This window comes from Kogia breviceps, chromosome 17 (assembly GCF_026419965.1).
Source record: "Kogia breviceps isolate mKogBre1 chromosome 17, mKogBre1 haplotype 1, whole genome shotgun sequence".
Taxonomy (NCBI): Eukaryota; Metazoa; Chordata; class Mammalia; order Artiodactyla; family Physeteridae; genus Kogia; species Kogia breviceps.
Window position 1 is genome coordinate 51,744,477 of NC_081326.1, and position 13,747 is coordinate 51,758,223.

Genomic DNA, 13,747 nt, shown 5'->3' on the forward strand with positions numbered 1-13,747 from the left:
ATGGGTATTAATTAATGCTAGGAGGCTGGAGGTTAAAAAGAAGTAGTTGTGTTAACAGTGGTGATAAATTATAGGTGTTTTTCTCTTTGCATCTGTTATTTTCTAAAACTTTTGTTGAATATAGATTACTTTTAGTATAAGATACTGCATTTGATTTAAAAATATTAAGGACATTTTTGTTGTCACTATGAAGTTCTCTTGTCAACATAAATATGTTTAGGATTGATTGTATGTTCAGTTTTAAAGAAAACTGACCCTTTGTTAGAATAAGCTTTTCTTGTCAGAAAGAACCTAGATCATGTGTTCTAAAATACCACGTTTACATCATAAATTGAGTAGTAGACTATTACTTTTTTTATTCATCCTTTAAACAAAGTATGATTTCTAAACTTAGCTGACTTTACCAACTAGTTCTAAGCAGATGCTTCATAGATTATTTGAAATGAAGCAAGTGACTAATCATTTATAATAGCTGCCATTTTTTAGTGTCTTATTAAAAAGCAGGCACAGTCTAGTATCTAGCTACTTTAAATATCAGTTAAATCCTAACAACAACCTTGCAAAGGTAGGTTTGAATACCTGCCTTTTACAGATGAGGATACTGAGGCTGAGAGATAGGTAATTCTAACTAGATTCATAATTAATAGAAGTAACATTGAAAACCATGGTTTACACAGATTCCATAGCCCATGCTCTTAACAACTCTGACAATACTTATCTTCTTTAATATAGTACTTTTCCCACTAATCCTTAAAACTTGTTGGGTACAGTTCATAGTTCAACCTAGTGATTTTCAAACTTCTTAATAGTTTTTAATAGTAATCTTAATGAGAAACCAACTATGTAAAACAAAATCCCAGCTACCCTGGTTAAAACAGCATAGGTATCCAAGAGCTTCACTTACAGAATTCACAGTACTCTTAGGAGCATGGTTTGAAATCAGTTTGTTTTTGTTTTTGGCTTTATATTCCTCAGTTTGACTATAATTCTGAATCCTAAGCCAAGAAGCTGTTGTGTTATCCTGTCCAGTATTTTTAAAATATTTAAAAGATATTTGATATATGCCTTTTCCTCTCATATCTTAACAAATTTTTCTTTTCATATCTTAACAATTGTTAATTATTAAAATAAATAATTCAAAAATTGAAAAAGACCTTCTCTTGGGCTTCCCTGGTGGTGCAGTGGTTGAGAGTCCGCCTGCCGATGTGGGGGACGTGGGTTCGTGCCCCGGTCTGGGAAGATCCCACATGCCGTGGAGCGGCTGGGCCCGTGAGCCATGGCCGCTGAACCTGTGCGTTGGGAGCCTGTGCTCCACAACAGGAGAGGCCACGGCAGTGAGAGGCCCACGTACCACACACACAAAAAAAGAAAAAGACCTTCTCTTATAAGCCTTAAGTTACTGTCCATAGTGCTTTTACCCATGCTTGTTTTGATAGTTTCTTGAAATAAATTATTTCATTTTTGTTTTAGATCTGGCAGAGGACGGAAATTAAGCGGAGACCAAATAACTTTGCCAACTACAGTTGATTATTCATCAGTTCCTAAGCAGGTAATTTTTTTTTGAATGTTGAATAAGTGTTCCAGAACCATATTTTTCGAACTGGATTGCCGACCATTAGTATGTCATGAAATTAATTTGCTAGTCAGGGTCAGGATTTTTATTGTTGTTATTAAATTTTTTTATTCTAAAATTTTTATTTTGTTCTTTATTTTCTGTTTCTTTGCTGAGGTTTTCTTTTTCTTATTGGTTTTAAGAGTGTTTGCTATTGCTTATTAGAGCATTTTTATAATAACTATTTTAAAGTCTTAGTTAATTCCAACATTTATATCATCTTGGGGTTTGTGTCTGTTGATTGACTTTTTCCATTCACGTTGAGATTTCTTCATTGTTTATTTGCAGATTACTTCATGGATATGTTGAATATTATGTTTGGGACTCTATTTTATTTAAATACTATAAAAAATGTTATTATTTATTATTTTATCAGGCAATAAACCTGGTTAAGGTTAGATTGCAAGTTCCAAGTCTCCTTTGGTGGGCTGTAGTTTTAATGTCAGTTCAATTTTTAAAGCAAAAAAATTTTATTTTGTTTGATTTTTTTTAATGGGTAGAACAGAATGTCTTAACTCATAGAATATTTCTTTTAAACTTTTCATCTAGTTTTGGTATGTGGTATAAAATTTGTATTTTCCCATTGGTCAAAAAAGTTTGAATAACCAATGTTTTAGAAAGCTCATTTTTCTAATAAATGATGACTTTTGTGGCTGACAATAGTGATCATTTAAATTTAGACAGATGTTGAAGAGTGGACTTCCTGGGATGAAGATGCACCCACAAGTGTAAAGATTGAAGGAGGGAATGGGAATGTGGCAACACAGCAAAATGCTTTAGAACAACTGGAACCTGACTATTTTAAGGACATGACACCAACTATAAGGAAAACCCAGAAAGTATGTTAAAGATTTGTGCTTTTGGAGATTAAACTATTAAACCGCTCTTCAGATTCCTATAATTAAAATTAGTATAATTGGTATTTGCTAGAAAGCCTATTTCTAATTAGCAATTGTGTTTTCTGTCATGTTAAAGAAGCTTATATATTCAAGTGACCTGGACACAGATGTAGTAAATTGTACCCCCAAGTCTTTTAAAATTGTGTCTAAGCATTTATAGAAATCCTACTGTATGTCAGATTCTAGACTCCAGTCTCTGCTATGGAGACTAAGCTGAATAAGATACAGTTCTAACCTTAAAAGATTAGTTCACAGTTTAGTGATGTCTACAAACTGATAAGTAGTTTCCATTGTTTATAACCATTATCAAACTGATGCAAGGCTCTGAGAACTTAGTGTAATTGTTGTGAGTTTGTGTAGTCATCCACACTTTATTTTATCCCTTTTGAGTTAGTTATATATGGACAATCACTTAAGGACACAGGGAATTATTAGAAAAAGAGCAATGGCTGAGTATTTTCCTTTCTTTTTATCAAAGTAGTACATGTACACTTGAAAGTTGTTTTTAAATTTATTTATTTATTTATTTTTGGCTGTGTTGGGTCTTCGTTGCTGCACGCGGGCTTCCTCTAGTTGCTATGAGCTGGAACTACTCTTCATTGCGGTGCACGGGCTTCTCATTGCGGTGGCTTCTCTTGTTGCGGTGCACAGGCTTCTCATTGCAGTGGCTTCTCTTGTTGCGTAGCACGGGCTCTAAGCGCGTGGGCTTCAGTAGTTGTGGCACACGGGCTCAGTAGTTGTGGCACACGAGCTTAGTTGCTCTGTGGCATGTGGGATCTTCCTGGACCAGGGCTCGAACCCGTATCCCCTGCATTGGCAGGCAGATTCCTAAGCACTGTGCCACCACGGAAGTCCCTGAAAATTGTTTTTAAATCAAAGAATATAGAAGAGCTTATAATGAAAAGCAATAGACTTCTGCCCCATCATTCTTCATACCAGTTCTACTTCCTAAAAGCAGCCACCCATAACTTTTTCTGTTTGGGCTTCTAGCATTTTTCATCATATCTGTATATAGTATTCTTATATTTCTATCTCTTGATTTACTAATCACAGATATTGTCCACTGACTGCATACTATGGTAAACGGGGGTTTATTTCATACCACCTTATCCCTCTTACCCCCTTTTCAAATACCGTAATGTTTTTATTCCAATCTACCTCATCAGTCATTCTGCTGTTTTCAAAAGAAAAAATACTTAAAGTTCCATTGTTCAATCAAGCATAGAAGATATTTTTTATAAATATACTTATAAAATGAGGACATTATTTATTCCACAATTCTCTAATAGGGTTTTTCACCCTCTTCTACCTTCCAGCCAGTTTCATCTGTATATTTATTTTTAGATTTTCTAGGCTGATAACATTTACATGCTGTAATCATAGTTGTTTTTGTTGAGTTGTCCAAATGCATTAAGTTGTATATTTTTCAAGTTTTAAGTGAATTTCTTAGAGATGGATACCTTTTATTTTGAAAGTCTATTTTGCTGCTCTTAATAGGAACTCAGTATATTACAATAGTACCTTAATAAATTAGTTAGAATGAAATGCTTTTCAGCTACAAAACTAATACTACTGGCCTGAAAGAGTTAATCTATTCATAGATACCCACATGCTTAGAGAACTGGTTATACTTTTGGTAGGATATGATACATGTTCGTGTTTAATACAGTGACTAAAAATGCCTAATTATATTTTGGGGGGGTCAAGGGAAAGTAGGGAAAGAGGAAAGAGGAAGAGGAAAATTTATTGTTTTAGAAAAAAGTGAAATGTAATTTTTCTTAGTATGCAACTGATTTGTGTGACAATTGCCTAAGAATTTTGGTGCTCTATATAGACTTAAAAAAATTTTTTTTACATTGTAAATTTTAAAAGAAGAAAGGTAGAACATATTTTAAATAATTATAAAATGCTTTGGTCAGTTAATTTGTCTGTGTTTATATAGTGATGTGTAAAATGTTCCTATAATTCTCTTTTGATTAATCTTTCAGATCATTATTAAGAAGAGAGAACCATTAAATTTTGGCATCCCAGATGGTAGCACAGGTTTCTCTAGTAGACTAGCAGCTACACAAGATATGCCTTTTATTCATCAATCTGTAAGTATGCTAATGGTATCTAGGCAAGAGCTTTTTTTCCTTTCTATTTTCTTAAAAGAAGAAGAAAAAAATTAAAATGAATTGAACATAGTATTTGTATGACTTTGAAACAGGTTTAGCAGATCAAGAGAGGTTACCAATCCTGTCCTTTTATGAGATTATAAATTACATCAGATATTAAGATCAGGGTCTATTGTACATATAAAAGATAGAGGCAAAAATGTTATTGAAAAATATGACCTTTACATTTTTAAGTCTTTTTTCGTTTACAGACAGTTCTGGGTGTACTCTGATGCTTTTGCAAAAATGTTCCTATAAAAGGGTTTCATCATCAAGGAATTCATGGAAAAGACTCTGACAAGTACAGGTTTCTGGTAACTGACTATACTGCTGAACTGAATGAATAAGCATTTTCAGAACTCTGATGGAAAACTGATGAATTCATCAAAGTGCTAACAAAAGATCAAGATAAAAAAAATTAATTACATGGGACTGAGTGAACTGATGAGGATGATTATAATTTTTGTGACTTTCTGTTTGAATAATAATAAAAAAAAATCCCACAAGGACTCAGAGGCAAAAAATATACAAATCAGTTTTCACTGCAAAGTAAAGGAGCTGTTACAGTGGAGGACTACTGGACTGAATGTCAATATTATGACATTATAGTGTGAGTGTGTTTCATGTTTGGTAATTGCAATCGTTGCTTTTGTTGTGGTCATCCATTTACAATGCTTGGTGTCAGTTTATCTCTTGTAAAAATAAAATACAGCGTGTGTGTGTGTGTGTGTGTGTGTGTGTGTGTGTGTGTGTGTGTGAGAGAGAGAGAGAGAGAGAGAGAGAGAGAGAGAGAGAGAGAGAGAGAGAGAGAGAGAGAGAGAAAGAAATGACCTTTAAAGAGATTACCACTAAAATTTAACCTTAATAGCAGGTTATTTTTAAGTAAGTTATGAATTGTTTCCCTAGTAGAGTATATTTACATTTAAAGTGTGGTTTAACTTTAAATAGATTTGACTTACATACAATACTTCTATGGACAAAAGAAGTGGGGAAAGTGTATAACTGTGATTTTCAACCTTGGAGGCTATCAGAATCAGGTTTGAACTTTTTTTTCTTTATTTTTTGTCGATATAGAGATGTCACATTTAATTTATTTGAAACAAATTTAAGGGAAAAATCATTGTGGAAACTCTCCTATAAATGACTGAAATTCTTATATCAAACCATTTTTGTATCTAGTGTTGATATGAGAAAACTCTTTTCTCAGTAGAATGCTCTATTTCTTAAATTAGCTCCATAAATCTCTACATTCTTTCCAACTGATTAAGACAAGTTCACATTTGAAATATGAGGAGTCTGAAATGGAAGTCGAAGGTACTCAAAAGTATATAAAGTACTTTCTAGTCTAGAAGCTTTCCTTAGAACTGCGATATAAAAAGCAGTGACTAAATATATAAAATGATAGCCAGATTACCAATAAGTGTACATCTCAAACACAAACCATTACTTTGCATTTAGGGAAGAAAAATATTAAATTCTTGCATCTTGCTTAATGTTCAACCTGCTTATGTAAGTAGATGTTGGTTTTTTGGTGTGTTTGTTTTTTCTTCAAACAAAGTCACAGAAATTCAAATCATCCTCATCAGTTCACTCAGTCCCATGTAATTAATTTTTTTTCATCTTGATCTTTCGTTAGCACTTTTATGAATTCATCAGTTTTCCATTAGAGTTCTGAAAATGCTTATTCATTCAGTTCAGCAGTATAGTCAGTTGCCAGAAACCTGTACTTGTCAGTCTCTTCCATGAATTCCTTGAAGATGAAAGAAACCCTTTTATAGGAACATTTTTGCAAAAGCATCAGAGTACACCCAGAACTGTCTGTAAATGACAAAAGACTTAAAAATGACCACGGTTAAAGATTTGATGAAAGTTCATGATAATACAGTTGACAAGGAAATTTAGTTATTTCTGAGATATACATTTTAAAGTAATAACTAGAATTATGACTTATAACATTCTACCAGTATATATAAGATTTTTAGGAATTTCATGTAATGCCTAAAACATTTATATTAATATATTTCCATACAAATAACCCAAAGTTTAGTATTTTTGTTTTTGTTTTTTTTTAATATAAATTTATTTATTTTTTGCTGTGTTGGGTCTTCGTTGCTGTTCGCAGGCTTTCTCTGGTTGTGGTGAGCGGGGGCTACTCTTTGTTGCAGTGCACGGGCTTCTCATTGTGGTGGCTTCTCTTGTTATGGAGCACAGGCTCTAGGCACACATGCTTCAGTAGTTGTGACACGTGGGCTTAATAGTTGTGGCTTGTGGGCTCTAGAGTGCAGGCTCAGTAGTTGTGGCTCAAGGGCTTAGTTGTTCCACGGCATGTGGGATCTTCCCGGACCAGGGCACGAACCCGTGTCCCCTGCATTGGCAGGCAGATTCTTAACCACTGTGCCACCAGGGAAGCCCCCTTTTTTTTTTGAATTTTTAAATTTTCTTTTATTTTTTTATACAGCAGGTTCTTATTAGTCATCAATTTTATACACATCAGTGTGTACATGTCAATCACAATCGCCCAATTCAGCACACCACCATCCCCACCCCCCTGTGGCTTTCCCCCCTTGGTGTCCATACGTTTGTTCTCTACATCTGTGTCTCAACTTCTTCCTTGCAAACCGGTTCATCTGTACCATTTTTCTAGGTTCCACATGTATGCATTAATATACGATATTTGTTTTTCTCTTTCTGACTTACTTCACTCTGTGTGACAGTCTCTAGTTCCATCCACATCTCAACAAATGACTCAGTTTTGTTCCTTTTTATGGCTGAGTAATATTCCATTGTATATATGTACCACTACTTCTTTATCCATTCGTCTGTCGACGGGCATTTAGGTTGCTTCCATGACCTGGCTATTGTAAGTAGTACCGCAATGAACATTGGGGTTCATGTGTCCTTTTGAATTATGGTTTTCTCTGGGTATATGCCCAGTAGTGGGATTGCTGGATCATATGGTAATTCTATTTCTAGTTTTTTAAGGAACCTCCATAATGTTCTCCATAGTGGCTGTATCAATATATATTCCCACCAACAGTGCAAGAGGGTTCCCTTTTCTCCACACCCTCTCCAGCATTTGTTGTTTATACATTTTCTGATGATGCCCATTCTAACTGGTGTGGGGTGATACCTCAATTGTAGTTTTTTTTTTTTTTTTTCTTGTGGTACGCGGGCCTCTCTGTTGTGGCCTCTCCCGTTGTGGAGTACAGGCTCCGGATGCACAGGCTCAGCGGCCATGGCTTACGGGCCTAGCCGCTCCGCAGCATGTGGGATCTTCCCAGACCGGGGCATGAACCCGTGTCCCCTGCATCGGCAGGTGGACTCTCAACCACTGGGCCATCAGGGAAGCCCCTCATTGTAGTTTTGATTTGCATTTCTCTAATAATTAGTGATGTTGAGCAGCTTTTCATGTGCTCCTTGGCCATCTGTATGTCTTCTTTGCAGAAATGTCTGTAGGTCTTCTGCCCATTTTTGGATTGGGTTGTGTGTTTTTTAAATATTGAGCTGCATGAGCTGTTTACTTTGTCCGTTGATTCATTTGCAAATATTTTCTCCCATTCTGAGGGTTATATTTTCGTCTTTTTTATGGTTTCCTTTGCTGTGCAAAAGCTTTGAAGTTTCATTAAGTCCCATTTGTTTATTTTTGTTTTTATTTCCATTACTCTAGGAGATTGGTCAAAAATGATCTTGCTGTGATTTATGTCAAAGAGTATTCTTCCTGTGTTTTCCTCTAAGAGTTTTATAGCGTCTGGTCTTATATTTAGGTCTCAAATCCATTTTCAGTTTATTTTTGTGTATGGTGTTAGGGAGTATACTAATTTCATTCTTTTACATTACCTGTCCAGTTTTCCCAGCACCACTTATTGAAGGGACTGTCTTTTCTGCATTGTATATCCATGCCTCCTTTGTCATAGATTAGTTGACCATAGGTGCATGGGTTTATCTCTTGGCTTTCTATCTTGTTCCATTGATCTGTGTTACTGTTTTTGTGCCAGTACCATATTGTCTTGATTACTGTAGCTTTGTAGTATATAGTCTGAAGTCAGGGAGTCTGATTCTTCCAGGTCCGTATTTTCCCTCAATACTGCTTTAGCTATTCGGGGTCATTTGTGTCTCCATACAAATTTTAAGATGTTTTGTTTTAGTTCTATAGTTATGGAATTTGATTTTAGTGTGATTGTGCACCTCCTACCGTCTCATTGTGGCTTCTCCTTTGTCTTTGGATGTGGGGTATCTTTTTTGGTGAGTTCCAGTGTCTTCCTGTCGATGATTGTCCCTTTGAACTTTTTAAAACACATCACTGTCCAAACCCTTCCCCAGACCCTAGCTTTTAAGTATGTTTTGATTGATTAATTATTGATTAGTAATTATTGACTGCTTGATTACATTAGTTATCCATTGTTGTATAACAACCCCACACTTAGTGGCTTGAGCAACAATATTTTTTTTATCTCATAGTTTCTGTGGATTAGGAATCCAGGGGTGGCTAAATTGGGTGGTTCTGGCTCAGGGTTTCTCATGAGTCTCCAGGCAAGTCATGCGCTGAGGCTGTGGTTATCTGAAGGCTCTGCCGGGAGTGGAAGATTCATTTCAAAGGTGGTCACTTACTTGCCTGGCAGATTAATGCTGGTTGATTGTACAAAGCCTCAGTTTCTTGTCATGGACTTCTCCATAGGGCTGCTTGAGTTTCCTTATGATGTAATAACCACTGACTTTCCCAGAACAAATGATCACTGAGAAAAGCCACAATACCTGTTTATGACTTAGTCTTATAAGGGAAACACTGTCTTCTCCACATTATTTTATTCATTGGAAGCTAGTCACTAAATCCAGCTGACATACAAGGGAAGAGGAATTAAGCTCCACCTTTTGAAGGAGTGGCGAAGAATTTGCAGATATAGTTTTAAACCACCACTTCTATCTTTTCATCGTTCTTTCTTTTTTTTTTTTTTTTGCTTAACTTCACAGGTACTGTACTTCTTAGACCCCTCTCCCAGAGGGTCCCATGTTTATATATGTTTTTAATTAATAGATCAAAAACTGTTCCTACCAATGCCAAATGCTGTGCTGGGTGCTGGTAATATAGTAGAAAGTTAACAAAACAGGCAGGGTCCTTGCTTCAGAAGAATGCATTCTAATGGGGGAGGCACAATGTTAAATAAATGATCATCACATAAATATTAAAAATTTTGATAACTCTTATGCATTTACATGATGTTATGAGAGCATAATAATACCACAGATATTTCTCTAAAAGAGCATAGCATCATAATGTTTAGTTTTTTATATTTCTGAATTTAAAACTTTGTTTGTTCCATATTGGTAAAGTGGTTCAAACCCCCTCAGTGAATTCGTACATTTGCCACCTAGCTGTAATAATGTTATTATAACACTAATGTAGCTTATTATAAAGTTATCCACTTGTCACAGCTTAAAGAGTTTGGAAGAGGTAGATATGGTAGAAGGAGAATGTTTCCAATGCTGTTTCCAGATATTTCCCCACCAACCAGACAAAATAAAGGGGCATTACCTAGGAGAGAATGGTAATCTACTGCACTTTGTTCTCTACACCAAAATATCTTATTATCCATTACACAAATTAGATTTTTCTTTTAAATTACACATTCTTTTTGGAATTTATCATTTGTATTGTTGTGATAGCTCTTTTTATACTAAGGATATTAACTCTTCTGTCATCTTTTACAATTTTCACTTTGTTATCGGCTTTATAATTTAGTTTGGATGTTTTTGATGGGCAGATGTATTTAGTTTTTAATGTAGCAAATCTATTAATTAAAACTTTTACTTAGAAGACCATCTCTACTAAAGGATCAGATACTCTTTTTTTTATGGTCTTAGTCATTTCACCTTTTTTGTATCTAAATGTTTTATACACCAAAAGTAAAACACCTCAGTGGAAAAATGGATAAATTTACAAATAAGAAATAGACATAACCGGATAACATGAAGAAAAGTTTGATCTTATTAGTTCTCAAAGAAATTCAAAGTAAATTAACGAGACACCTTTTTTTTTTTTTTTTTTTCTGTATGCGGGCCTCTCACTGTTGTGGCCTCTCCCATTGCAGAGCACAGGCTCCGGACGCGCAGGCTCAGCAGCCATGGCTCATGGTCCCAGCCGCTCCGCGGCATGTGAGATATTCCCAGACTGGGGCACAAACCCATGTCCCCTGCATCGGCAGGCAGACTCTCAACCGCTGCACCACCAGGGAAGCCCAAGACACCATTTTAAATCTTAACGTATTAGCAGAGATAGAAAAGAAGGCAATTACCTACTCGTATTGACAAAAATACAAGGAAACAAGACTTCCACCTACTGCTGTCAGGAGAATAAGTTGGTATAACTTTTCAAGAGAGTCATTCAGTGACTTTGAAAATCCTTTTCTTTGATTTAGCTAGTTTACTTTTAGAAATTTACATTAAACATACAATCAGAAATATATTTTTAAAATTTTTTAACAGAGGATTGTATCTCATTTATGGTTAAGGGCAGAAAATTCAACACATTTTATTTCGGTTTTAGGTCTAAGTACTCAAAAGAGAATAAATATAATCTGTTCATAGCTTGGTGCCAGTTATTTTATGCAAGTAATTATTTCCCCACCAACTAAATGTTCCAGAATGAGCATTTTCATTGTTTGTGGAAGGAAAAAGTGAACTTTTAGAGGTCTGGCCTGGGGAATAGTAGAAGGTAGTGTGGCCAGCCCAATGATATCAAGTAAGTAAGACAGACAAAAGGAATCACAGTATAGAAGAAGTATTCCAATAAAGAGTAAATTTTGCCTGACTTGTCATTTTTGCCTGGGACCCAGACAGTAACTGCCACTGAAAAATCTAGAAAATGACTTGTGCTTAAATGGAGATGACTGCTAGTTTGGAGACTTTGGTTCTTCCAGTTCATCTCCCTAGCACAGAGCAGTCCAGTCAAGCATCTCTAATCCAGCCTGGGATCAGTCTGTCTCTTCTCTTTGCTCCACCTCCCACTCCTTCTTCTTACTGAAAAGAGAGATAACAGAGAGAACAAATGTTCTATTCTTGTCTATTCCAAACTAAAGTAGGGGGAAAAAAGAAAAGTTAATATAAAAGGAGTACACTTTAAAATATAAAATAGGAAGAAAGCTGGACTTGCCAGGACTGTTGAGTATGGAAGGTCGTGCGTCTCAGGAAGTCTCTCAGTTCCAGGCAAACCGGGGGCAGTCATTTCAGCCCATATAGGATGTGGTAAGAAAGTGGAGAAGATACAGGGCAATGACAAGGTCTGAGTTATGCTTTAAAAGATACTCTTCTTGGGCTTCCCTGGTTGTGCAGTGGTTAAGAATCCGCCTCCCAATGCAGACATGGGTTCAAGCCCTGGTCCGGGAAGATCTCACATGCCACAGAGCAGCTAAGCCCGTGCACCACAACTGCTGAGCCTGTGCTCTAGAGCCCGCGAGCCACAACTACTGACGCCCACTCACCTAGAGCCCATGCTTTGCAACAGGAGAAGCCACCACAATGAGAAGCCCACGCATCACAAGAAAGAGTGGCCCCCGCTCACTGCAACTAAGAAAGCCGCGCTCACAGCAATGAAGACCCAACGCGGCCAAAAATTAAATAAATAATTAAATAAATAATAAATTCTTTTTAAAAAAAAATATTGTCTTGACGACTGAGTGGAAAAAGGATGGCTCTTGACCATCGTAATTTTGCTTTGTCTTGTTTTATTGTAGCCTGAATTAGGTGACTTGGATACCTGGCAGGAAAATACCAATGCATGGGAAGAAGAAGAAGATGCGGCCTGGCAAGCCGAAGAAGTTCTGAGGTATTTGAGTAATATTTACACTGCAGTCTGAGTAGAAGAACTGGTTTTGTTCATGTCACATTTAAGGTCAAGAAAGCTTATTCTGCCAAATGTATTTTTTGTCATTTTCATTTGAACCTTGATAATATGGGATAGGTTTTTTGTATTTCAGACTACATATGCTATTTTATATGATTAAAACCTCACAGAAACCAACAAATTAAAGCAATATAGATACAAAAGAATAATTTATTAATGGAGAATGAGGTCTTTTACATATATATACCATATTGAACTATATGCTTTATACTTCATTCCCTATAAAATATATTTACCTCTTGAAATGTCCTACTGTGAAATGTGAGTCACAACAATGTATTTTCTCTAGGTCAGAAGTTATACCTTTAGTTTTGCTTCCCCGTGGTCTAGCATAGTGCCAGCACTGCTCGTTTGAATCTAGCAGTGAATAGCACTGCTGTTTGAAAATAATTTGTATTGCACTCTACATTTGTATGTGTATTTCAGTTTATGTACTTGAAAGCCCTGAGGTAGATAACATAAGTCATATACTTACTGCCCACTCTACAGAAAATATTATTCTGGAGGTTTTCAAGTTTGTTTTTGTTGGTTATGTTCTTATTTCTTTGTTTTTGTGAGCAGTAAACTTAATTCTTGCTACTACCACATTAGGTCAAAGAGTAAAAAGAAAATTTACCTTGAGAGAGTCTGTGATTGTCATCACTGATGAAAACTCAGATATGTAAATGTATCTACATTACTTTTGCATTTTTCAAAATGACAAAGTAAAATATAGCAATGTGTTTTTATCAAATATGTTTTTTATAATTGGAGTAGAAAATGAATTACTCTTTATTTGACTATCTTAACGAAACAACTGATTTCATTTTTGTATTGTCCTTTCCTGTTATTACCAATAAATTATAATTACCTTGAACAACCAGCAGAGGGTGTAGTTAAATAACTGGGAGTTAAGGCTGACCTTTTTTTGATCTTGTCCTTACTGTTTTCAGCATTTTTTTTTTTTTTTTTTTTTCTGTACGCGGGCCTCCCTCTGTTGTGGCCTCTCCCGTTGCGGAGCACAGCCTCCGGACGCGCAGGCTCAGCGGCCATGGCTCACGGGCCCAAGCCGCTCCGCGGCATGTGGGATCTTCCCAGACTGGGGTACGAACCCGTGTCCCCTGCATCGGCAGGCGGACTCTCAACCACTGCGCCACCAGAGAAGCCCTTCAGCATTTTTTTTAAACAGGAAGGGGTCACATTA

General features: G+C 36.1%; 1 protein-coding gene across 2 annotated transcripts in view; it reads left to right on the plus strand.

Annotated features, from left to right (window-relative positions):
• Positions 1 to 13,747, plus strand: part of EBAG9 (estrogen receptor binding site associated antigen 9) — a 28,973-nt gene that overhangs the window by 12,393 nt on the left and 2,833 nt on the right. For both annotated transcript variants that reach the window (XM_059043506.2, XM_059043505.2), the window contains 4 exons: positions 1,471 to 1,549; positions 2,293 to 2,451; positions 4,500 to 4,607; positions 12,395 to 12,486. In XM_059043506.2, the coding sequence (XP_058899489.1) occupies positions 1,471 to 1,549; positions 2,293 to 2,451; positions 4,500 to 4,607; positions 12,395 to 12,486 (438 nt within the window). The remainder of the gene's footprint in view (positions 1 to 1,470; positions 1,550 to 2,292; positions 2,452 to 4,499; positions 4,608 to 12,394; positions 12,487 to 13,747) is intronic.